At 33.3% G+C, this 24,553-nt stretch overlaps 4 protein-coding genes and 1 long non-coding RNA gene across 5 annotated transcripts; 3 read left to right on the top strand and 2 right to left on the bottom strand.

Annotated features, from left to right (window-relative positions):
* Positions 1-3,787: 3,787 nt before the first annotated feature.
* On the bottom strand, positions 3,788-7,072 carry LOC114393625 (cyclic dof factor 3-like). The gene is made up of 2 exons (XM_028354988.1): positions 6,719-7,072; positions 3,788-5,452 (listed from the first exon to the last, which is right to left on the bottom strand). Exons 1-2 carry the CDS (start codon positions 6,851-6,853, stop codon positions 4,172-4,174), a joined length of 1,416 nt encoding a protein of 471 aa, XP_028210789.1. The 5' UTR covers positions 6,854-7,072; the 3' UTR covers positions 3,788-4,171.
* Positions 7,073-13,487: 6,415 nt separating this feature from the next.
* LOC114392927 lies at positions 13,488-14,471 on the top strand. The gene is made up of 3 exons (XM_028354186.1): positions 13,488-13,795; positions 13,884-13,942; positions 14,049-14,471. The coding sequence occupies exons 1-3, from the start codon at positions 13,597-13,599 to the stop codon at positions 14,166-14,168; spliced, it is 378 nt and encodes a 125-aa protein (XP_028209987.1). The 5' UTR covers positions 13,488-13,596; the 3' UTR covers positions 14,169-14,471.
* A 2,025-nt stretch (positions 14,472-16,496) lies between these two features.
* On the bottom strand, positions 16,497-18,755 carry LOC114392570 (GDSL esterase/lipase At1g74460-like). The gene is made up of 5 exons (XM_028353754.1): positions 18,438-18,755; positions 17,920-18,050; positions 17,592-17,831; positions 17,241-17,490; positions 16,497-16,996 (listed from the first exon to the last, which is right to left on the bottom strand). The coding sequence occupies exons 1-5, from the start codon at positions 18,673-18,675 to the stop codon at positions 16,749-16,751; spliced, it is 1,107 nt and encodes a 368-aa protein (XP_028209555.1). The 5' UTR covers positions 18,676-18,755; the 3' UTR covers positions 16,497-16,748.
* Positions 16,664-17,142, top strand: LOC114392571. The gene is made up of 2 exons (XR_003662344.1): positions 16,664-16,792; positions 16,894-17,142. It is a non-coding gene; the product is annotated as an uncharacterized LOC114392571 (long non-coding RNA).
* A 1,574-nt stretch (positions 18,756-20,329) lies between the features above and the next one.
* On the top strand, positions 20,330-23,425 carry LOC114392628 (geranylgeranyl diphosphate reductase, chloroplastic). The gene is made up of 2 exons (XM_028353831.1): positions 20,330-21,112; positions 22,340-23,425. Exons 1-2 carry the CDS (start codon positions 20,426-20,428, stop codon positions 23,039-23,041), a joined length of 1,389 nt encoding a protein of 462 aa, XP_028209632.1. The 5' UTR covers positions 20,330-20,425; the 3' UTR covers positions 23,042-23,425.
* Positions 23,426-24,553: the final 1,128 nt, after the last annotated feature.

The raw sequence follows: 24,553 nt of genomic DNA, 5'->3' as shown, positions 1-24,553 counted from the left end.
GACTTATATATCATGTTCACGGAAGGATCCATTCATTCTGTTGTAGAAACTTTTTTGTTCTAACTATAGCTACCGACATGTTAAAATGAGTATGCTAGAGAGTGTATTGTTAATTCTATCTGTAATAATTAGTTTGATGGAGAAAAAATAAACAAATTTTAAGGGTCTTGTTAGCGATTACTTTAAGGTATAAATTAAGGGATTAAAAGTAAAAAATATTGAATGAGGACTGATAAATTTTATGTTTAGTTCTTAACATATGTCCTTTAAACACATGCTAACTGAAAATAAATTTTATTATTTAACAATGTAATATAATTAGTTGGAAGTTTTAATAATATAGTTAAAGTATTGGCAAAAAGAAATAATAATATAGTTAAAATAATGTTATTGCTTTAAATTAATATATAAATACCCTGGGTTTTCAACTGTTTGAGAGCTAAGAACTAATTTAAATAGAGATTCATTAAAGAAGTTAACAAATATTTTTTATGAATTTAAGGAATAAGATTATCTATTGATATATATAAAAGGTTATGTACATAGTTTATGATATTATGTTAGCTTAAAAATAATCTTTTGGTCTCTATAAAGTAGAGAATTTTTTTATTTATATTTTCATCCTTTAAAGATTTTTGTTTTGATTTTATTTTCTGTATTTTTTTTTGTTTTATCTCATATTATCAAGTATCAGTTCATCAATGATGTAATGAAATAATTACACGTAACGAAATAATTATACTGTAATTTTTTTGGAAAACTCTTTGATAACGTGATAAGTTAATAATTTGTTATATTGTTATTATGTCATCGGTTAATGTCACTAATGATTATAAAAATTTAAATTTTATACTGCCTAAAAAAATTAAAGGATTAAAATAAAATAAAAATTCTATTTTATACTCATTGATTTATCTTAAAATATATTTTTTAAGTTGTTATTAAATATTATTCCACGTGTAAGTTAGTTGATATTTTTAGTTTAAATACTTTTTTTTACTGAATCATATTTCATTAATAACAAATTGCTCAATACAAGGAATAATATGATATATAATGTAGAGACTAGGAAAAGATGATACGACACTAACAAGTTCATAGGACATCACTATTATCTTATCTCTTAACAAATCCAGTATCATAGGAGGGATTAGCAAACTTCTGCACCCATGAGTTAAGTGATCAAGTTCAGTTTTGTCAACAGCTGAGCTTTTGATCTTGTTCACAACACCCTTACAATCAACTTTTAACATTGGTTCAAATACTTAAGAGTATAATTATATTGAAAACTCATAAAAAAAACAACTTTACCAATTATACACATTAACATTAAAAAATATTTGACATTTTATAATGTTTTTTAAATATATTGGGCTACTGTTCATTGTAAAAGGACTGGTCTACTGGTGAACCATTTATCACACAAGTTCATTGTAGAATCGTCCGTCAAACTGGCCAAAATTTATAATTCTTATGCTAAAAATATTTTTTTCGCTGCCATCGTACAAAAATTTCTTGGTAATGGAATTTGGCAGTTTGGATAATCTCAATTTTGTTTGGTTGTTACTTGTCCAAATTGTTATGGCGTTCAAAGAGTTATTTTTTCACACTTTTTTATAATAAAAATACACAATTTAATTTTAATTTATAGTTGAAATTAATTTAAAAACGCAAGTTAATTAGGTTGAAACGATTATAATTTAGAAGATTAATAAGAGAGATGAATAAGTGACTGTCGGCTGCAAAAACTTGATATTGATATACAATTACCAAATACCAATGTAGGTACAATTTAAACGTCATTTCAAAGCCACCAATGGAAAAAGAATGAACAAGATGAATTCACATTCAATTAAATTCAAACTGTTTGATGATTGTATTATTTTTAAGGGAAAATGAATTTTTAATTAAAAATATATTTAAATAAAAATGATAATAATTAGATAATATTTTTAAAATGAATATTTCAATATAAAATCTATTTAATTTTATTTGTGAAATTAAATATAGAAACTTTTAAAAAGTCAAAATGATTATGAAAAATACATTTATTTAAAGACAATGCTGATTAAAGAGAAAATAAAATATATATTTTTTATTAGAATGCGTAAAAATGTATTTTTATATGATTTTCAGTTAAAAAGAAAAAATCTCTTATAATTTTTCAATCACTAGTGCCATTGTTAAGAACACTCTTTAGCAAGGTTGTTGGCAAGAAATTGGTAAGGATGCTTACTTCCAACGAAGAACGAACTATATTTATTGTTTTCGTTCCCTTCATAATTGAAATTTGGCACTCACAACATATGGAGGAAAAGAAAAGAGCAATTGCTTTCTTCGTGTTGCGGAGGGAAAGGGCAAAAGGGAAATAAAAAGAAAAAAAAGTCAAAAGTTGGGTGCCAAGAGGAAAATGAACTCAAGGTTTCATGTTTTAACATTAGGGTCCCATCACAACTCATTTCATATCTCTAAGTGTGGCTTGTATTAGATTGAAGCTTGGAAAATATCTAGATGTTTTCTTCTGCTTGATTGGTCAATCACACATGTTGCCCCAATTGCGATGTTACTACCAAATTGTTGAATAAGGAGATTGTAGAGGCTAACATGTATTTAATTTAAAAATTGATATCATATTTGGTTTAGTTTAAATGTGAAAAATAATTATTTATTTTTAAAAAAACTATAAAAAGTTAATAAAAGTAATCAATTATGGTTTAAAATTAGTTGAACCAAATATGTACTAAATTGAATATTTTCATCTAATGGTTATTTAGTATTTACTATGATAATTATATTAAATTGGTTTGAAGTATTGATTTTTAGAATTTTAGAAAAGTAAAAAGGACCGAGAAGAAAAAAAAAATCTAGATAACTTATATTCTAGTGGTTCAGGTTTAATGTCACCTGTTTAGATCTCTCATACTGTCCAAGAGAATTATTCAATATTTTTAGCATACATTTTAATAAGATTATTTTCAAGAAAAAATTGTCTTTTTGTAACTTTATGAAAAAACTTAAAAACCATTATTTCTTAAAAATAACCACTTTCGAAAAAGATAAGAAAAGAACCATCATATGCAAGTTTATCTGAAAAAAAGCTATTATATGCAAGCTTATCCTCTCACTCTAAAAGTCAACGAATGACTTGAATGTCATATCTTCAGTTTTCACCGGCCTTCTATAGGGGTCTTTCACACGCGGGAAAAAATTTGCAGGCTATAATAATAAAGGATAAAAGTTATGGATGAAGATTCTCTTATGTTATAATAGGACCGATTATTATCGGTGAAAATAAAAAAATAATTTCTTTTGAAGATGAAGAGATTGTTTAAGTAAATTTTATTCTTTAACAAAGTCTTTTCTTTTATCCTTAGAAATTAAAAATATATACAAAAGAGTTTATAATAATCTTACATCGTAATTAATTAATTAAATTAAACTCTCTTTTAAATTTTTTATTATTCATGTGATAAAAAATCAAATTCTCTTATCACATATTTAAAAAACACATTATTTATCAAATAGGCAAATATGTTAGAACTTTGCTGAACATTAGTAGTTACTAACATTAAGATTATTCAGATCCAAAATATATTACTCCACCTCACACATAACCAAAAAGCATATTGATTATTTGGCAGCATATCAAAGCACACGACATGCATCATGTACGAGTATGACAAGACTGTCATATCCCTTACTTTTATCATCGTAGTACTTGTGCTTATCTTCCTACTTCTGTAATTTTCTATCGAAATTCGACACTTCATAGTTAATACATAGCAAATACTCAAAAGAAAATTATTTACTTTTCTACAGTCAGGATTTTTATTTTATACTACAAGAAAGTAAAAGATCTTTTCCGTCTCTCTAGGCTAAAGATCAGTATTTCACATATTTTTATATATGTACATATACATGAACTCACTCATCAAACTAAGCACATGAAAAAAAACCTATATACTCTATTTTAATATTGTCGAATGAAATTAAAGACAGAATTAGTCCTCGTCGTCTCACTTGTGCCGAGGAAATCAGAGACTACCACCCTTTCGCTTCTTCTATACAAGGTCAATGTCACTCAAAGATGGTCACCGTCTCTTGCTAGCTAGACAAATAACTCAAGAAGTGACTAACTTTGCTGTAAGGACTTTTCACCAGTGCCACTAATTCAGGAGTTTTCATGAAAATTGAGGGATCTAGATAAAGCTGCAGGGTTAGCCATCAACATTGGAGAGGCTTCAACATGATTCTTTTCACCCTTCTTCGATTGGAAGGCCTTAAACATAGCTCCCCCACTCACTGACTCATTCTTAATTCCTAGAGTTGCCCATATAGAACTCTTTGCAGCCTCACTTGGATCATCAATTCTCAACGTTTTTGGGACCAAAACACTCCCGTTTCTTGGCGTTGAAGCTTCTTCTTTGTGCAAAGAGTCTTGCTTAATCATGTCACTGTCCCGCGAGTGCTTCCCCAAAGTTGGAGAATTGGGACTGGAGCTTGGAGACTTGAGGTTTGAAGCAGGTGAACTTGAGGAAAACCATGGAACATTCCAATTCCCAGGCATGCCACAATTCCAAAATGTAGCAGGATAGAATGGTAGGGGAAATCCTGAAGGACACAAAGCAGGTGGAGGAACTGGAGAATTCCATGTATAGGGCCAAGGAACACCAGGAATGCATGGAACTTGAGGAAGGAAACCATGATTTTGGGGCAATGGTTGTTGTTGGAAGGTGCTTTTGTTATTTTCTCCCTTGGGACTTGAAATTGTAATGGAGGATGTAGTTGAAGAGTCATCACCATTTTCCCCACTTTTGCAAGGAACGGGGAGTCTTTGATCCTCAAAGCCATGATGAAACCCATTTCTTGTGCCATTAAGAGCCTTTTTCTCTCCAAGATTCATGAGAGATGCCATGGAATCACAAATAGGTGCATGTGCATCTAATCCAAAGCTGAGGACTCTACCATTGCCTTTCAAAGTTGGAAGATGAGTTCCATTTTGAGCATCAATTCTTGCTGCTTGAAGGGCCTCGGAGATAGTGATGTGGCGATAATGCGAGGTAGAGTTCTTGTTCTTTCGCCGTCCTGCCCCCACAGGAACATTCCTCATGGTGCCACCTGCAGTCCAGTATCTTTGACAGGCTTTGCAGAAATAACGCGGCTGGTTGACATTGTAGTTGTTGTAGTAACAGAATTTAGTGTCCATGCTTTTGCAGCGGGGGCATGGTAGCACTTTATCAGGCTTCTTCAGGGTTTTCTCTTGTGAGTTGGCTGCATCGCCTTGTTCCTTCTCTGATTTGCCACCTTTTGATTTTGCTGTTTCTTCTTCTATGGAAGGTGTTTTGGGGTTCACAATAGCCTCAGGGGATGTGCCTGAAATCTTAGTCTCTTCAGCATCTAGAGGAGGATCAGCTTCTAGCTCTTCCTTAGTAACATTTTCAACTCTAGTATCCTAGTAATTTTAAAAATGTTTTGCTTATTAAAATCGATGCCGCAGAATTGAAGAAATAAAACCAAAATATATATTCACAATTTTCTAAAGTTGACATGACAATTATGAGTTTATAACACTAAGAACAAAAATATGAGGCAATAAGGAAGGTATAACAATTTTTTGAAGAAATACTACCATACTCAAAGTATGTTTAATTTTTTAGTGGAGAAAAATTCAAAAAACTGATCCTTATGTTAGTATATATGGCAGAGTATGTTTAATTTGATAGAGTGAAAACTATATCATTCAAGCAAACTCAATGAAAATTTCCACTTAAATCATTCTTACCATACTCCACGGCAAAAAGTTCCCTTTTCTTTTCGACATTAGACATACTCTAGAATACAACAATTCCAAGAGCTAAGAAAATACTTGATGTAGGAATTCAAGGAAGTGAAAGAACTATTTAGACAATTAAGCTGTGGGCTGAAAGTTCCAAACGTTTTTCAATTTTTGTATGGCTAATAAAGGTAAGAAAAGGAAAATAAAAACCTTACAGCCACATAGCAGATTACTCACAGAGATTTGGGAGTGAGTAGGACTTCACCGACAGAAAACACTGGTTTTAAGCACGACCATGTAGTTTGTACTGAGAAACAATAAAACAATTTGATGTGAAAAAGAAACAGTGATGTTCCTGTTCCACAGACAGAGTTGACTGAAATTGTTCGGTAGATTGTTGTGATCACCACTAAAACATCGAAATGTTCCACAGAAACAACATAACAGAATTAATCACAATCAGCAAAATCAGAACACGAAAAAAGTTTGCTGTTTATGAACGGCGGAAACAAATTTTATTCCAATTCCTTAGCAAGGTCACAAAACCTGTATAAGCTTTTCCAGAAAAATAGCCAGTTTTGGAATCGTAAAGTAAAAAGAGAAAAGTTTTCTTTCATTACTCTTACTTATTAATTTCCAAAACATAGAAGCTTACATATTATTAGCAATAAATCTCGCAATTGGGAACATGCATAAAACTAACTTGCAATCGAAATTAAGAAAAATATAAACAAAAGGGTATAAGATTTTCATTGAAAACAACTTGAGAAGAAAAAATTCAAGTAAAAACGAAATTTTTAAAAAAAACCAGAAGAGTGGGGATAAAGGAAAATTGAAGAGAAAAAACGGAGCCATGAGAGTGGTTTTAGCATTAGAAGGAAAGCGTTGCTATGTTATGTTTCTTAAAACCATTTTTCTGAGAAACTAGAACACCGACAGTACCTTGTCTCCTTCGTCTTCATGTTCTTCCATCTCTTGTTCTCTATCCTCAGCACTCTCTTCTTCTTTGTCAACATCTTCAGGGAAAGGGATCTTCTGACCGAAGAGCCGAATTGCAGGGTCTCTAATTTCGTGCATTTTTATTTTCCTTCTGGGGATCGAAACTTGCGAGATGGCAGTGACTTCTTCGTTACTTGTGTTGGGTTTTTGATGTGAAGTGTCAGTGGAGCACGACGAATAGGATTTTGATCCGTTTAAAGCAGAGTCAGGTGCCACGTCAGACCGAGGTTTCGATTCCAGGCCACAAGTTCTTGTGGCCTCTGTTAGATTTTCTTTTCTTTTCTTCTTCTTCTGCCTGTTAGATTCTCGGTAGCACGCTCGTTGTGTGCACCCATGTCAGCACTTTTTGCTTCTAAAATCTTGATGATGTGGCGTCATGTGATTAGAAGCAGTCTTGCTAAATAGAATGAAGGTTTTTCTCCATTTTTTTCTTCTTACTTTTAGTTAAATCCGCAATTACCACATAGAGAATGTTGGGTTTGTCACTACAAAATTTAAGACAAGTAGTTTTGCCAACAAATTAAGATTGTTATTTTTGTATTTTTTTATGTGAATTAATTGATATAAAATTATTTTATTTCATTAATGATTTAGGACTTAAATTTTAGATATACTACTATATTAAATATTTTTAAGAAAAAAATTTATCATTTATAATAATTTTATCTAATTTGAACATAATTATCTACTACTTAATTCATACCACAAAACACATGTATTGAAATGGATGATACATGTGTGCTTTGGAAAAAAAAAAAAAACTCTTGCTCACAGTGTTGCTAACATAGTATGTGAGCATTAGGATATGGTTTTGAATGTGTACATTTTTCATTTGCCAACTTTTCCTCAACTTGGCAAAAAATGATAAAAAGAAAGGATAGATTATAAAAGATGGAAATGATGAAAAAGATGTTTCCTTTGGTATCTCTTTCCTTTTTCTTTTCTTTTCTTTATAGGCTTTTAGTTTCTACGGATAGTTAAACAAAGGAAAAGGAAATAACGGTATATCGTGTGGTAATATGCTTATTAATTAATTTTATATTTATTTAATGAAACCAGTCAAACAATTGAACAAGAATTATTTTTAATTGGTTTAAATATTTTTTTAATCCTGTATTTTTTATTTTTTTATTGCAAATTATTTTTTTGGTTTTAGTTTACATCATTTTAAAACTTGATATAATATATATATATATATATATATATATATATATATATATATATATAACAATTAATTATTATAAATAAAATGAAAAAATTAAATAAAAATAATTGATAACATCTAATCCCAATTAAATTCTCAAATTTTGTTTGATTAAATATATTTTTATCATAAAAATAATAAAAAGAAATTCCGCAATATACATGACTGGGCAAACAGCAATAGCTCGTAGTGTTTGATTTCTTTATTGCTTTTATTTTTGCGTCCGATATTTCAACCAAACTTGTGTGTTGGTTAAAAGCTAAAATTACTCTCGACAACTTGCGGAACTGTGTTTTGGAAGCAAATGGATGTGTCTAAGCTCAGAAATAGGAAAAAGAGACTTTAACATTGCAGCATTGATAAAACAATTAGAAAAGCGAAGATTGTGGCTAAACTAAAGGCTAACGCTAATCTAAAGAGAAGGAGAAAATCATCAAAGGAAAAGGATTGATGCACCTCGTTAGACACGTTTGCTCCAAGCATTTTCTACCCCGTTTTCTTTTGTAATTGGAGTTTATGAAAGCTGAATATTCAATCAATTCGCACGGGGGAAAGACACGTGTTTGTTTTATTGGCACGTATTGATCACTTTCCATGCAGCTCTCTTGGAATGAATCTGCTTTCAAGAAACAAAATACTAAAATGCGTGTGTCCCTCTAAGTGGGGAATTTTAATATATTATTAAGGCAAAGTAGTTATTGGTAGTACACGTAATTAAGGAGCACAAATAAGATGACAACAAATTAAACAAAGATAATCAACACTAATGCTTTTCATAATGCAAGGGGCGGCCGCGTGGTCGGTTGAGGATTAGGGTCATTTGAAGCCACTTTAAATATAAAGAATCTGCCAAAAACATTGATTAGGACTCTCACATTGAATTTACCTATATAGTATTCCCTTAATTATAAATGTACATGTAAGACAAGACCAATACAATTAATAAGCAAACACAACATTTAAAATATATATAGGCATATAATAATCAAACTTGCACCAAATATCTTTGCTATTGACTCATTCTCCCCTTGTCTCTTATAATATTAATAAAGCCGAAAAAGGTCTTTATAAAGATTACATGTATGTATTCTCCATAACACCCTCCATTCCAAACAAAACAAAATGATCTGAGATGAATGATAGTTCATTGAATAATCATTTGTAAGGCTCGTCAAAAGTTCAAAACGACTAGCTATATATATATGATTCATGCTGTTGAGATTTTGTTCTGCTTTGTTTTTGTTAGGATTAATTAGTGTATGTTTAGATTGATCGAATTGTTTTTCTAGATAATGTTTGTATATATTAATCAATATCAATATTTTGTCAAGTTATTTTCTTATTTGATTAGAAGGGAAATAAATTAAGAAACATGAAAAACCGTGAATTGCAGCTACATCTCTCACAGCTTCATGCATGAGATGTAATACGACCATGCCAAATGCAATCAAATTAAGCACAAACCAGCACGTACACGAACAAAAACCACGTGCCTTGGATAGCTGGATGCCTCTTATCTATCAACTCTGGTGTCGAAGGTTTTTCTTTCTCTTTGATTTAGGAGATTGGTTACGGTTTTGTCAGTTTTGGGGCTTTTTTACTTTTGGAATTTTGACTTTTCACTGGTTTAAAAATTTTCTATGTACTTTTGCATTATAATTTTTTTTTATTAGACCTATATATAGGTGGGGACAAGGGCAACTTAGCATTCCTAAATAGGTTACTAGGGTTTTTCTCTTGAAAAAAATGGTGGAATTTTTGTTTGCTTATTAATGTGATTTATTTTAGATTAAATTTTATGAATGACTAAGTTGCCATAGTGAGCATACATTTGACTTCTGTATCAAATACGTAACGCAAGCATTTGACTTTACATAAGTTTTTTTCTTTAAAAAATTTATGAGATTTTAATATATGCCACTCTATTAGCTTTTTTTAATTAAAGAAGCAATATTTTTAAATTTTCTTGAGTTTTTTTTTATCTTAAAATTATTAGACGTACTTGTTGTTATGGAGGTCATCTGAACCTCTAGAGTCTAGCTAGACCTTTAAGTCGATTTCACCTCTCAATAGTCACTTTGAACACTTGATGCCAAATATGCCTAATTAACACACTTAGCCACGTGATATACTCAAGTGACCTAACGACTTTTCCCGCCAGAAAGGCTCTACATAAGGGACTCCTTTTGTCATGTCCATGTATGACCACTCATTTTACAACTTCTCTCTCATATGCTAATTTTCGCATCAGAGTTGTTTCCTACACATCACTGTTGACGCCATCGTAACATTTCACTAGAGACCTTGATCTTGCATTTGCGTGCCTTACCACTCAACAATATTCAAAGGTAATTTCGTTTTGAGCCATGAGAAACAATGAGGTCGTAGAGCTATGTTGAATGGCAATGAAGGTTTTAATGTGAGAATTATTGGCAAGTGGCAGTGACGTTTACATGTTCGAAAATTTATTTCTAGAATATACATGATACATCATACAGAACAATGATATTTTGGAAATTAGCTTCTGAAAGGGGTATTTTTGAGAGAAAAAACCTAAATGGAGGTTCCTTTAGCAACTCAATGAGGGGTATTTAGCAATAGTCCCGCGTTAGCTGAACATGATATAAATTGCTTCATGTACCCCATGTTTTGCTAATTGCACCCATATAATTTTTAATATCCTCATATTACTCTCTTTTCCCCCCTTCCATCAGTCTCCCTCCCTTAGTAAATGAAGCAGTTGTTTTCCTCCTTCTGTCAGTTCAGTTTGTTTTAAAACTTCCATGGGTTGCAGGAGGTAATTTGTGAGATGCAGGAAGCAATTCCCTAAAGCACTTTGCCTAATTGTCCAAAAGAACTACTAGCCCTTCCCCTGATTTTAAAAAAGGAAAAGAAAATAAAACTTTGAGCCTAAATATTGTACATTAGATTAAGTTAGATTAAGGGCATTTGAATCCTATATTCCCTTATTTGAATCCTGCATCTCTTTATGTATTTTAGAATGACCATTCTAAAATATAAATTTATATTTTAAAATGAGTTTTTCGAAATATAATAAAAAAAATACATGATTCAATAATAGCACTTCCCCTATTCGTCCAAAGAACCACTAGGCACTATCCCTTTACCCATTTAAAATAATAATAATAATAATAATAATATGTCCCAAGCCCACGATTAGCAGGATTAAATGCTTCATTAGGCCAAGACCCAATACCACTATACTATTGTGTGGGAGAGGGAGAAAAGAAATCACCTAAATGTGAATGAAAGAGTTAAGCGTTCCTCCATCTTATCACAGTTACGTAGGAGAGGAAGAAAATAGTCATAAGAATCATTTGAATCATCCTTATATAAAAAAAACTTAGTTCTAGTCAACCTCACCTTGTTCACAATGCTTAAAAGTTTGTCAGAATACTCATTGTTTATTTCTAACTTTCATTCGTTGCATCTCAATCCTCCTCCCGATCAAATTCAACATTGTCATCCTGTTGACATTCTCATTTCCTTTATACCGTTGTGTGAGAAAATCCCAAATGGCCTTTTCGGATTTCAAAGTCATAATTCAAGTAAAGATTGCTTGAGAAACAACAAAAAATATGCAAGACTTTATCTTTGATTTTTGCTGCCTTTTCTCCTTATGATTATTGATTTAATTTGTGCTGCTGTAGAATTTTCTAGTAAAGGATCAATCACATAGTCCTCCTCAACAACCTCCCAAAGATCGATCACTACCATCAAGATAAGCATTCGTTTATATTGTCTATAAGTGGTAATTATCACCCTAAAAAAATGACAATATATTATGGCTAAGTTATCAAATATTTGCATTTTCATCTCTTCGTGTAAGTATTTACGTGTTTTCTGGAACTCTCAACCTTACCAAGCCTCTCAAGAACAATAAAGCATTGATTATCACTAATTTGAAATAGCAAATAAATTCTAAAAATACTATGAAATGCTGGGAAGACTAAGCAATGAATACTGATGCTCATACTTTCATTCGTACTAACAACCATTAAATAAAAAAAATCATAATTAGAAATTGATAATAGTAACAAATAAAATTACCCATAAATTTGTAACACCTAAGTTCTCATGCATCTATTTCAACTCCTATACAAGGTCGACGTACCCTAGTTGGTTAATTTATAACCAACCTATTACCTTCCATAATTCCTCCAGTTAAGAACATAAAAAAAATTCAGATACTGATCGAAGCCATAATAAATTCTTAACAAATTCAGAACAATATATATATATATATATATATTCAGGGGCCGAAATTCGCTCTATGACAGATCAATCTGAATTTGTAGCTGTGTTTTTTTTTTTTTTTTTATCTTTTAAAAGAGAAATTTTCATAGCTTCCATTTCTATGTCTAGTGACAGCTTTGTGTGGTCTACTGGTCTACAGATAGCAAAGTTGGTTTGCCACTCGACAGATTTGGTGGAGAATTTTGTTGTTTCCACTACACTAGCAATAACATAGATGACTACAACATTTGGGTTGTTTTCGTTGTTGAATATGATGACTTCCACTTCCAGCAACTGCAACCGATGTACAGCCACTAGGTTTTTACTCTTACACCGTTATTAGACTTGGGCCATACAAAACAATACGGGGAATAAACATAAACTAACACTACGTACGACAGAAATTATTTATCATGTATAGAAAATTTGCACCTGATACAAGGTCAACGTTGAATTTATGTGAGTATTGTCTATGTCTAATGAGAGTTACTGGATCTTTAATTTAAGTGGCCTGTTTGTCTTTGTTTAAGAGGCTCCTTTTTCTTTGAGTTAATTTCAAAGATCACATGTTTCTTTTCTTTTACTGAGTGGAACATCTTTAAATTAGTATAGGCTTTTCTGCTTAAGTGACTAATGACTTACTAGTCTAAACATATCTTAACACTTTAAATTTAATTATAATCTAACCCTTTTGTTTTATTCTATACTAATGTGAAGTGTGAGACTTATTTTTGAGTGATCCCGGTGAACGTGTGGCTAATTGCTGCCACATTTAGTGCCAACCATCTGTTTTTCTTATACCTTTGTTGGCATACCATTGTGCTGTTGCCCGTTGTGAGTTACTTGGGATGTGTAGTGACCTACCTATACTGTTCTCATATGCCCTTTGCATTTCCCACTAGCCTTAATTTGACTTCGATTATTGTACAGGTTTTACTTCACAAACGCTCCTTGTCATCTTTCCACTTCCATAGTGTGCTCCATATTAACTTAAAATATAACTTTCATGTCCACCTAACAATTCTCCGCACACCAATACCGGAGAAATTATTAGTTTATTCAGGACTATCACGAGTCCTACTAATTTTTACAATGTGACATAATTAAATATTATTAAATCTTTCTTATGAAAAGTTCAAAGGGTTAACATCTAAAGATTGATCAGGATCATAGACATGTAATGATTTTAGACTACTTAATAATTTTTCCTTAACTTAGAATTTTCACACATGAAAAGGCCTCAAGTTGATAAAAGCTCTCCAAATTAAGAGTGAAAACACGTCGTTCTCCCAAGAAATGATGGGTTGCTATCACCTTTATGACTTTGGTAGCATGATTGCTCCTCTATAATGGATTTTCAATGCTGAAAACACATTCACAAAAAAATCTTGTGTACAAGTATAAATTGAGAACTGGCATATGGGAAGCAACACAATCTAGAGTTTGTTGTTGTCTAGTTGAGCAGTGCAATACAAGGATGGCAGGCACTCTCTTTCGTTTATTCGTGATTCTTCTAGGGCTTTCTCATCTTATGTGCTTGAAAGCAGTCCCAGTTACAAGTAAATTCTACTGCTATATTTCTATTTGTATTCTGGTAGAGTTATAGTTCCCCTTCATTTTCTTACAAATGGCTTTTTATATAAGCAGGAACTGAAAACCTTATGCAAGGTCCCCAAGTTCACCTTACTCTGGAGAACAACTACAAGGTGCACTTTGATGCCCTATTCCTATGTTGCTTAAGACGTGTGATACATTTTTTAACCATATATATATCAAGTCACCAAGCTTATGTTACATTTTATTCAAATACAGGTTATCACGGAGAGAAACTTGCACTGGGAGGAACAACCCATTACTGAGAGGATGGAATTGGAACTCCACGACTATTCCCCATCAGGGCCTAATGGTCGTCACACTCCAAGAGCACCATAGTGTGTGAAATAATGGTGTGCTGGACGATAGTTTTCTCTAGGTAGCTAGTAGGCATCCTTTATGTAATACATCTTATATAAGTAAGCATAATCAGTGAATTCTAGAGGCAATTATGTATGATGAGAGAATGGGCTAAGTAGAGTTGTATCCCCAGCAGTGCTCAGCATGATTGTATGAGAACTCAAGACACTCATGTTTGTTAAGAATAAATAATACATGCACTGTAGTATAAAAGTCTTTTACATTGTTATTCAATCCCAGAATCACAATATATGATAAGTTTGATGACTTTTATAACAATTATTTTAAAAATGACGACAAAGCTATTTTTGATTGTTGATATTGTAGAAGACTTTTACATTGAAAGTGCATATGTCTATTAGACTCATTTGTTAAACTCTGCTTTATATCCATATATTAAGCACCCAGAATTTCAATTGTATTTTATTGAACTAATAGCATTACAGCTCATTTGTGCTCTAGTCATAAAAAAATGATATATCATCAGTTTTACCTTCAAAACAGTGGTTAGTAACAGAGTTATTCTGTTTGTCTAAAGGATTCTCACTCAAAGAATCCGTGTGGAAAACAAAAACCAATCACTAATAAATCTATGTAGAAGGAAAATGTCACAGTCATAGATTTTATTTTGGTAAAACCACACTAGATGCATGTAATTAAAGTAAGTCTAAGAAGCTGAACAACGGATCGTTCGTGGTGCCAATAATCCTCCACCCCAATATTAAGTCGTCGAATAAACAAATGCGGATGTGAATAGTTGCTTACGAGTTGGTGATGCACTAAGCATTAAACTAAAATGTAGCTTTCTTTTTGGCCGTTCTTTTTGTGTCCGAAATAGAAATTTGGAGATTTAAATGTGAAGAACCATTTGTCCACCCAGAGCAAGTTGATAGGGATTACATAACCAAGTTCTTGGAAAGTGAAATCGGAACTAATCCAAAACGTTTGTTTAATTTAAGTAATCATGCTAGTTGGCCACTAAGTACACTTGAAGATTGTCTCATAGCAAATTTAATATTTATTTGTTTTATTTTCAGGGGAGAAAGCGATGTATAATGTTGATTGGGACATACTTTGTCTACCACTCCCCCAGAAGCCTTTTCTCAAACATATCCTGGAAAAGTTGGAGGCCAATATAATAATATTCATTAATTATAGCATATAAAGTTAGTGGGAATTATTAGAAGCACATAAGATCCGAAACTCGTAATTGTACATTGCACGTAAGTGTGGAGATTTGAATTTAATATACTTGAGATGCATAAAGTAATGCTAGCAGAAAATTAAGTCTTGGTGTAGCGTTCAGGTGTAAGCCTATAACAGGACGTCTCACAGAGACCATATTCTAATGTAGATACATAATCTCTTTGCAATAAAATACCACAGGGATTAATATATGAAACAAGTCCACGTTAAAGTTGTGTCTTGTTTTCTATTAAGTATAAACTTAGTGCTGTATTTTTTATAATCTAGATAGTTTTTTCATCTAAAGCAAAAGCTAGCGGATTAATTTCCTTATTACTGATCAAGTCAGTGTCAGTTTCCCAAAACAAATCAATATGATATTGGAGTCCTGCACTATTTCTTATCCAATACGTCTTTGGCTATCAGGATTGTGTCTGTCTGTGATTTCATCAAGATTGTTTAGCTTAACTCTTTCAGCCTTTAAATTTTTTCTATAACATACAATTCTCTTTCTTTGGTCATTCTTTCAATCGGTAACAATAGGTCATTCTGCTAAGCATTGCTAGTCTAAATAAAATGTAAACGATAAAATCACAGACAGACACAACACAATCCTTTGCAAGGTAAAGCTTAATTTGGGGGGTATGGTAAACTAATCATGATTAGCTGTTAACTTTTGTGTATTTCCTTCTCTTTAGTATCAAAGAAATTAATATACCTGAAGGTTCTTGTAAGTTTTCACTTATAAATGCAAACCTTAGCGCTAATACTTTTCGGTTAAGACATTTGTGGAATTTCATCCATATCAGAAGTTCAGAATTAACTCAGATCTCCTCTGAAGTCAGGTGCATCCGTGCATGACAAAAAAATTTCAATCTTCAACTGCAAAAATATATTGTACTTTCTCTCTCTCAATATGTGTGTGTGTGTGTGTCTACCATCACCATGCGCAATTACTCTCATGCTGAAATGATTGCAGTGAGCTACTGAACATTCTTTGATTAGGAATGTTTATGAATCAGTGGCCAATTTGTTCTTGAGGTTAAAAGATAAGAAATTTCTATAAGGGAATAAAAAGTTAAATGGCTGCTGCTAAGCTGCAGGCTTCTGGAAATGGTGCAGTTCAACAAAAACAATTTATTGAACCTGATCAAAAGACCAAAGTGGCTCAATTTGAAGAAGATAATACAGTATTTCATAATTAACTGGTGGGCTACATGTTTGATGCAGAATAAAAGGAGATATCAAAAGTTTCTTTGTTATTTTCTAACAAGAAATTATGTATAACACTATAACTGACAGGAACACTGGTCTTGGAACATGAAGATACTTGCTTCGACAGGCAATTCAAGCATTAGGCAATAAAACCCTGAATCATTGGTCATCCGGGGATGGAGCAACAGCAGGTGCTGGGGAAGGTACACTTCCTTGATTAGTATTTGAAAGTCCAAATTTCTTGATGAGTTCATTTGCAATTAGCTCATTAGCACTGTCTGTGGGGTGGTACTCATCCCAAAAGACATATTTGCTTCTATCTTTGCACAGACTTGATGCAGGTACACATGTAAGGGCGGGTCGAATATTCCAAAAGGAACAACAGGGCGAGTCTGCGTTTTGGAATCCTGCAAAGCAAACGTAGTTACGATATAAATAACTCTCAGCAGTCAGCAGACAAGCTAGAGCAATTATTAATTTTCTGTTAATGCATGATATGTAGCCAATTCTTCAGAAAGTAACATACACAATGTGTGAAATCCTAAGTTCATTCTTTTTAAGTGTTTCACATACACAACGAGTTATGTTCATTTAGATAATTGCTAATGGTGCATGCATCCTGTTTGTGAAGAAAGTAACATATTTACTTACCATACTTATTTGGACTGCTAATCACATCATAAACAACATCATATGCATCTCCAAATTTATAACTTGAATCAGGAAAGTCCTTCGCCAAGTCATCAACTAACTTGCTTGAAGCTTTGTTGAAGGTAAGAGCCAGCTTGTTTGCTTTTTCTCGACAATTCCCAGTTGTAGTAAGCACCCTTTGAAGGGGAATGCAACCCATTGGACCCAACCCAAAAACCACCAGTTGTCTTGCTCCTAAACTATGAAGTAGCTACACACAAACACGACATAAGTGAAAAGATTTTTATTATTAGATGCAAAAAGGAAAAAAGAGAAAGAAGTTGTGTTAGGATGGATATAAACTAAATAAACCTTTAGTTGTCTTTCCAATGTTCCTATTAAGTAGTCCATGAAGGTTTCATCATTGTATGTCCATGAATCAGTGTAAACAGGCATCAAGTAGTTGTTGATAAAGTCATTGCTCCCTAAAGCAACAACATAACTAGCTTCCTTGAAAAACTTGTACGCGGCCCTTTTTCCAATTTTGCCTCTAATTAACTTTTGTGTCCCCTGAAACAGCTCAATTTGTTTGTCCAGAGAAAACCTTTGGATCTGCAAGAAATAGAATTTTCCATTCAAATTATGCTTGAATACATGCTATAAGTCACATAGTGTATGAAATAAGATATTTGCAACTCACAAAATAGGCGCCAGTTTCATTCAAGATGCCGCCACCACCAGAAGCATAGTTCACACCGTTTTCAAGTATAACTTCTTCATTTACAGATGGGTCCAGGAATGCAGGAGGCCTAGGGAGGCCCATATTATCACCTGAAAATGTATAACATTAGTATTAGTATGCACCCAGACACAATAGAAAACCACTACCATTTCTAAATAACATGACAAACTCTAATTCAAATTTGTTCACATATTGACACCACATGAATACCTTAAAAGTTAGAAAGTCAAAGCTAAATCTTTGCTGCAGCAATGTGGATTAGAAGTCTTTTCACTTTGGGGTTAAGGTTTGAAATGTTCATGCCGAAAACTAAAAAGAAGCAGTCTTTCACTTTAGGCAAAAAATAAAATAGAAACTTGTCACATAGAGGCTTTTTTGAAAATTCACCAACCTAAATACTGACATCAAATTGAGTTAAGATTCTTGTATGTTCACTGATTGCAAAGTGAGTGCATGCTAAAATGAAAGGATGTTACCTATTATGTCAGCCACTGTGCGACCATTAGTGAACCTTCCATTAGGTAACCCGTTACCCATGTCTATACCATACCAAGGCAAGCTTGCCTGGGCAAGGCTTCTTGAGAGATGCATGTTATTTCCAACATCCGAGAGTGAGTCTCCAAAAATGAACTGCACAACCTTGCTATCGCATCCTTCAAGCCCAATTCCCAAAATTGTGGATACTATAATCACTAATGCAAGATTGAAGTTCATATTTGTCTAGAAAGTTATGCCTCTATGCTCTTCTATGGCCATTAAGCATTTGGGTTGGTTTTTTTATACTGATAGCTAGCAAGCTAGGTGCTAGGACTTTTGAAAATTTAATTAGAGAATGAGATTGTTCCAAAGTTTGGCAGAAACATGGAGAAAATGTCATGGGCATGCATAAGCGGGAAGTAGATAGTTTGATATACCAACTTGCATTGATTCAAAGCAACTGCAACTACCCATGTATTGTATTTTCAACGTAAGAGAGTGAAATCACAAACAAATTGTCAAGTCTAGATTTTGTTCGTGTTGGAACATGAAATCCCATTAAAAGAAGTATGGGGCGATGACCCTTAAAATTGAATTCTCAACAAACACGGTGCGTGCATGGATGTCTCTGGAGTGAATTGTACTTTGAATTGGTAAGTTAACCAAACCGGGAAACAAATGTTGTCCCAAAACAAAAACAGCAATACTAATTCCTACAGCAATGTAACGGAAAGAACTTAAAAGGCATGGATTCAAGGTTTCGCGAAATTCCAAACTTGTTCAAGTCCTCCTGCATGCCTTAATAACCCAGCCCCTCTTATTTTGAATGAAATGATACGAGTTTCCTTCCTTTTAAATAAAAAAGGCATGCAGTGACTTGCAATTTATAATTAATTAAAAATATTCATATTTTTTTATAATGTATTATATATTTACTGTGTATATTTATGTATTTCAATATACATCTAATTATGAAATTTTAATTATCAATTATAATTTTACTCTTTATTTATTAAAGTAATAAAGGGTACAGGATGTGTGTGATAATTAAAATGTTGTAATATTAATTTATCTTAATTTAATATTTAATTTTTAATTAACAATTATGATCTCAATGCTGTAAAAAGATTTAAAAGCATTGTAAGTTACGGAATAAAAACAACAAAAGGTTTGTGACAAAGGAAGATACAGAACATGTATTCTATGTACCATGTGAGAAGTTTTAGCTTTACACGTAAATAGCATGAGAGAGCACGGTGGATGCATTAAATACGATGAAACTTAAATATATGTTTTTATTCCCTTGGACTTGGACTCTTGGAGTAAGTTTGTTTTTTATTTTCTAGATTTAAAATTGATATTTTAAATTCCTGTAATTTGAAAGAAAGAAAAATTGTTTTAGTCCCTCTACACAAAAGGTTATTTAATCCAATCTGATCTTGTCCCAATTTGAAATTAATCTGATTTATACAAATCGGGCTTGGACTTTGTTTTAAAAACTCAAAATGAATGTTTTTATTCCAATCCACTGTAACTTGCAACTTTCATCAAGTTTGCAAGTAGTTAAGGTAAATTAGGTTGATAAATAAGAGTTTTAACTTTAAATTTGAATCATGAATTAAATTTGAGCTTTTTAGTACAATTTGGTTGACTTAGTATTGACTTAACCTGCAACAACTCATACAAATTGGACTTTATTGGATTTGCATCTCATTTTAAAAATCCAAATGAAATGTATCTTTTTAGTTCAATCCATTGATGGAGTGTGGAGTGTGAAGTATGAAGAGAGCATAACGTGGCAGCACCAGAAGCACTCAAAATAAAAAGCAACGCCCCTCATCATCCCAAAATCTATCCACTTTAAATCACCACCCTCTATCCTACCCATCCAACGGCCACAAACCCCCTCAAATCCCAACCCATATCCCCTCAAACACACATAAAATTAGAGTTCCATAGTCTCACTCTTTACTCGCCACTCGTAACAATGAACTCCATAGCCTTCAAATCCTTCGTCGGCCTCCGCCAGTCCTCGCCGGAGGCCCCACATTTCGCTGCCCAGTCCCGCCCCGCCACTCCCCACCGCAAATTCCGCGTCGTGGCCGGAAAATTCAGCCCCAGGCTGAACGGCCGGAACCTCCGCGTGGCGGTGGTGGGCGGCGGTCCCGCCGGAGGAGCCGCCGCGGAGACGCTGGCGAAGGGCGGCGTGGAGACGTTCCTGATCGAGCGAAAAATGGACAACTGCAAGCCGTGCGGCGGCGCCATCCCGCTGTGCATGGTGGGGGAGTTCGACCTTCCGCTGGACATCATCGACCGGCGCGTGACGAAGATGAAGATGATATCGCCGTCGAACGTGGCGGTGGACATCGGGAGGACGCTGAAGCCGCACGAGTACATCGGCATGGTGCGGCGCGAGGTGCTCGACGCTTACCTAAGGGACCGCGCCAAGGAGAACGGCGCCAACGTCATCAACGGCTTGTTCTTGAAAATGGATATTCCTAAGGATAATAACTCCCCCTACGTTCTGCATTACTCTAGCTACGACGGGAAAACCAATGGAGCTGGTGAGAAGCGTACCTTGGAAGTTGACGCTGTCATTGGCGCCGATGGGGCCAATTCTAGAGTCGCCAAGTCTATCGATGCCGGTGATTATGAGTATGCCATCGCTTTTCAGGTATATTTCTTCTTCACCTTCTTATCGTTCATTTTGTTAGCTGGAAGAGGATCTTGAAAGACGGTGATAAATTGGTATGGAAATTTCAAATTTAGTTCCTAAATGTAAAAAAAAAAGTGCAATACATTAGTCCAGCCGATAATTTTTTTATAAATTGATTCCTAAACTTTATAACCTATCGTTAAATTGATCTTTGGAAAATACAACTTGTTGTCAAATTGATTTTGGTCCTTCAATATTACAACTTAATAATAAAATGATCTATCAAATTTAACTGTAGGACCAATTTGGTCGTACTTTTTGCACCTTCTGATACTAAATTTGAATTTTTACCAATCTATCACTTGTGACACTTTCAAGGACCAAAATCAACATCCATCCTTATATCATTAGTCAAATTTTATTTTTTGACAAAATTAGTCAAAATTTATTAAATATTAAGTCATGAAGCTATTTTTTAAATAAGTAGGGCTTACGCTTTTTTTACAAGAAATTTAAGCAATAAGTGTATTCTAAGAATATGTTGCTAGCGAAACACTGGTGGTGTTGTAAACTGTCAATTGGTTTCTAAACTTGGCTCATTTGTCAATTTGGTCCAAACATTGTTAAAACAATCAATTTAGTAGTCAATTTGCTCTCTAATTTTTAAAAGATCTTGTTGAAGCACACCAAAACTATGGATCGAGTTGTCTAGTAGATGGCGCCAAAGTATAGGATTAAGTTGCTTATGCCTTTTCATAGTGTCATGAATCAAATTAGCTGGTGAAGAAAATTTTAGTAACTAAATAGATGTTTTACATATTGGACAAAACTTAAATACACTTCCATAGATGTTGCTTGTGTTGTTCTTTGACCAAAACTGGAGTTTTTTTTGTCAATAATCCGTGCGTAATAAAGGTTTGAAAGAATTATGCAACTTATTGAGAATTCAGGATGAAACTCCAGTTCTGATTAAAGCACGATACAAACATCACCTAAGAAACTGTATCTATGTTTTGCCATTACTTGTTAATGCTCTTTTTCTTTTCTTGGATGTAGGGAATTTTTTTCAAAGTTAGTAATTTCTTTATTTAACTAAAATGAATGTAGAGCTTCTGATTTATGAATTATGATGCCATAAAATGTAGTGTATGTGTGTTTCAACTTTCAAAGTGATGTTTTTAAGCGAGTGTTGTTGTGATTTTTCAAAAGGTAATACCAGGTTTTGTTTTGATTGCATCGTTTCAGGAGAGGGTAAGAATTCCGGATGATAAGATGGTGTATTACGAGAATCTTGCGGAGATGTACGTGGGGGATGATGTTTCTCCGGATTTCTATGGATGGGTGTTTCCGAAATGTGACCATGTGGCTGTTGGCACTGGTACCGTGACACACAAGGGAGACATCAAGAAGTTCCAACTAGCAACAAGGAAAAGAGCAGAGGACAAGATTTTGGGAGGCAAGATCATCCGAGTGGAGGCTCACCCTATCCCGGAACATCCTCGGCCGCGAAGGTTGTCGGGAAGAGTGGCGTTGGTTGGTGATGCTGCTGGCTATGTAACCAAATGCTCTGGAGAGGGGATCTATTTTGCAGCCAAGAGTGGCAGGATGTGTGCAGAGGCAATTGTTGAAGGTTCTGAGAATGGAAAAAGGATGGTGGAAGAAGGGGACTTGAGGAAGTACTTGGAGAAGTGGGACAAGACTTATTGGCCAACTTACAAGGTCTTGGATATTCTTCAGAAGGTGTTTTATAGGTCCAACCCTGCAAGGGAAGCGTTTGTGGAGATGTGTGCTGATGAGTATGTGCAGAAGATGACCTTTGATAGCTATTTGTACAAGACGGTGGTGCCTGGCAATCCATTGGAGGATCTGAAATTGGCCATTAACACCATTGGGAGCTTAGTGAGAGCCAATGCAATAAGGAGGGAGATGAAGAAACTTAATGTATGACAATAATAGTCTCAGTTTGACTCTCATATATTTGCCATTCATTTTTGCATTGCGTGTTTCCTAGTGGACATGATCTCCTTATAATTAAGTGATAATTAACTATATATGTGTAAGCAAAAAAGGATTGAATTTTCATGCAATCCCATACCGGTATGTATACCTTTTATCTACAATGATGTAAGCGAAGCAAGGGGTTGATTGAAATACTAGGTACTAGCAAAAGTTTACTTCTCAGATACTTTTGCCATTGGTTATATCAGCTAGAATTAAAGATTTAGGCTCTCAAGTTGTGTGCTGTTAGTGACTCATTTAGTGGTTTAAGCTATTCCAAATTGAAAATATACGTGTAAAATATGTCGTTATATATCCATGCCAATGATGTAATGACAGCTACAACTGCATTCCTAGTCTGGTTTTCTGAATTTTATATACTTAAGACTTAAGATTAAGAATGAACGGCCTTTACCTCTTGGTTGTATTATAGGGCCAAAGTTCGTGCACTAGTACGTAAGATCTCGAATACTTGATACCATTGACCCTGCAATGCATTTTTTTTATAGCTATGGTTGTACGATTGTCGTTACTTTTTTTTTTCCTAAGATGATGACTTTATTTTGTGGCCCCATCGACTTCTGTTTATTGAAGATTATAACATTCGTATATTCTGATCAATTAAAACTATAAATTCTCATTTCCGCACACAATTGTCCATAAAAAAATGAGTATTACTTTGTTTTTTACAGAAAAAAAATGACTATTCTTAAGCATAACTTAAAAATATTGTTAAAATAACAAACATAACTTGAATATGTTACTTAAGCATACAATTTATCATAAGACACTTCTGTTCATCTAACTTAACTCGATAATATTATTCAAATAACTCGATGCTTCTCTTTTTAATAAAAAAAAAACGTGAAATATTTGTTTCTTTTTCAGTTTTTTTTAAAAAAATTAAAAGAAATTGATTTTTTTTTCTCTGCGAGAGCAATTCAACTTTTATCAATAATCAGTTAGTAAAAAGTCACAACACTCCTTAAAAAAAACAGATATCACACTACGCTGTAAGTAGAGGGGATGTCAAATTAAGCTGAATCGTTTTTTTTTTCTTTTTCCAGAGGTCCGGTAACCAATCAAATTCAGACATTTGGTTATTTCATACCAAAAAGTCATTATATTTTGAATAATTTATTTTTATAGTCATATAGCTATTTTAAAATGTTAAATACAAATAATCAGAAAGTTGAAAATTAATTTCAATTTTATTATATTGTTTTTCTGACAAGTTTACAGTTTGGGCTACTATATACTTTATTATTTGTTATAAACTATCATCTATAACTATTAATAGTACAAATGATCTTATTTGGTGTCTACATTTTATTAAATAATTTTATCCTTAAATCATTTCTTAAATTTCAAATTTTTTTCTAACCTACATTACTTTTATATTGTTAGTTTTTTTATTGCCATTTTTTATTAACTATATTTAACTTTTATCTATTTTATTAT

This window comes from Glycine soja, chromosome 17, assembly GCF_004193775.1.
Source record: "Glycine soja cultivar W05 chromosome 17, ASM419377v2, whole genome shotgun sequence".
Classification (NCBI taxonomy): domain Eukaryota; kingdom Viridiplantae; phylum Streptophyta; class Magnoliopsida; order Fabales; family Fabaceae; genus Glycine; species Glycine soja.
The sequence above is the reverse complement of the archived record's forward strand: the minus strand, read 5'-3'. Positions and strand labels throughout refer to the sequence as shown.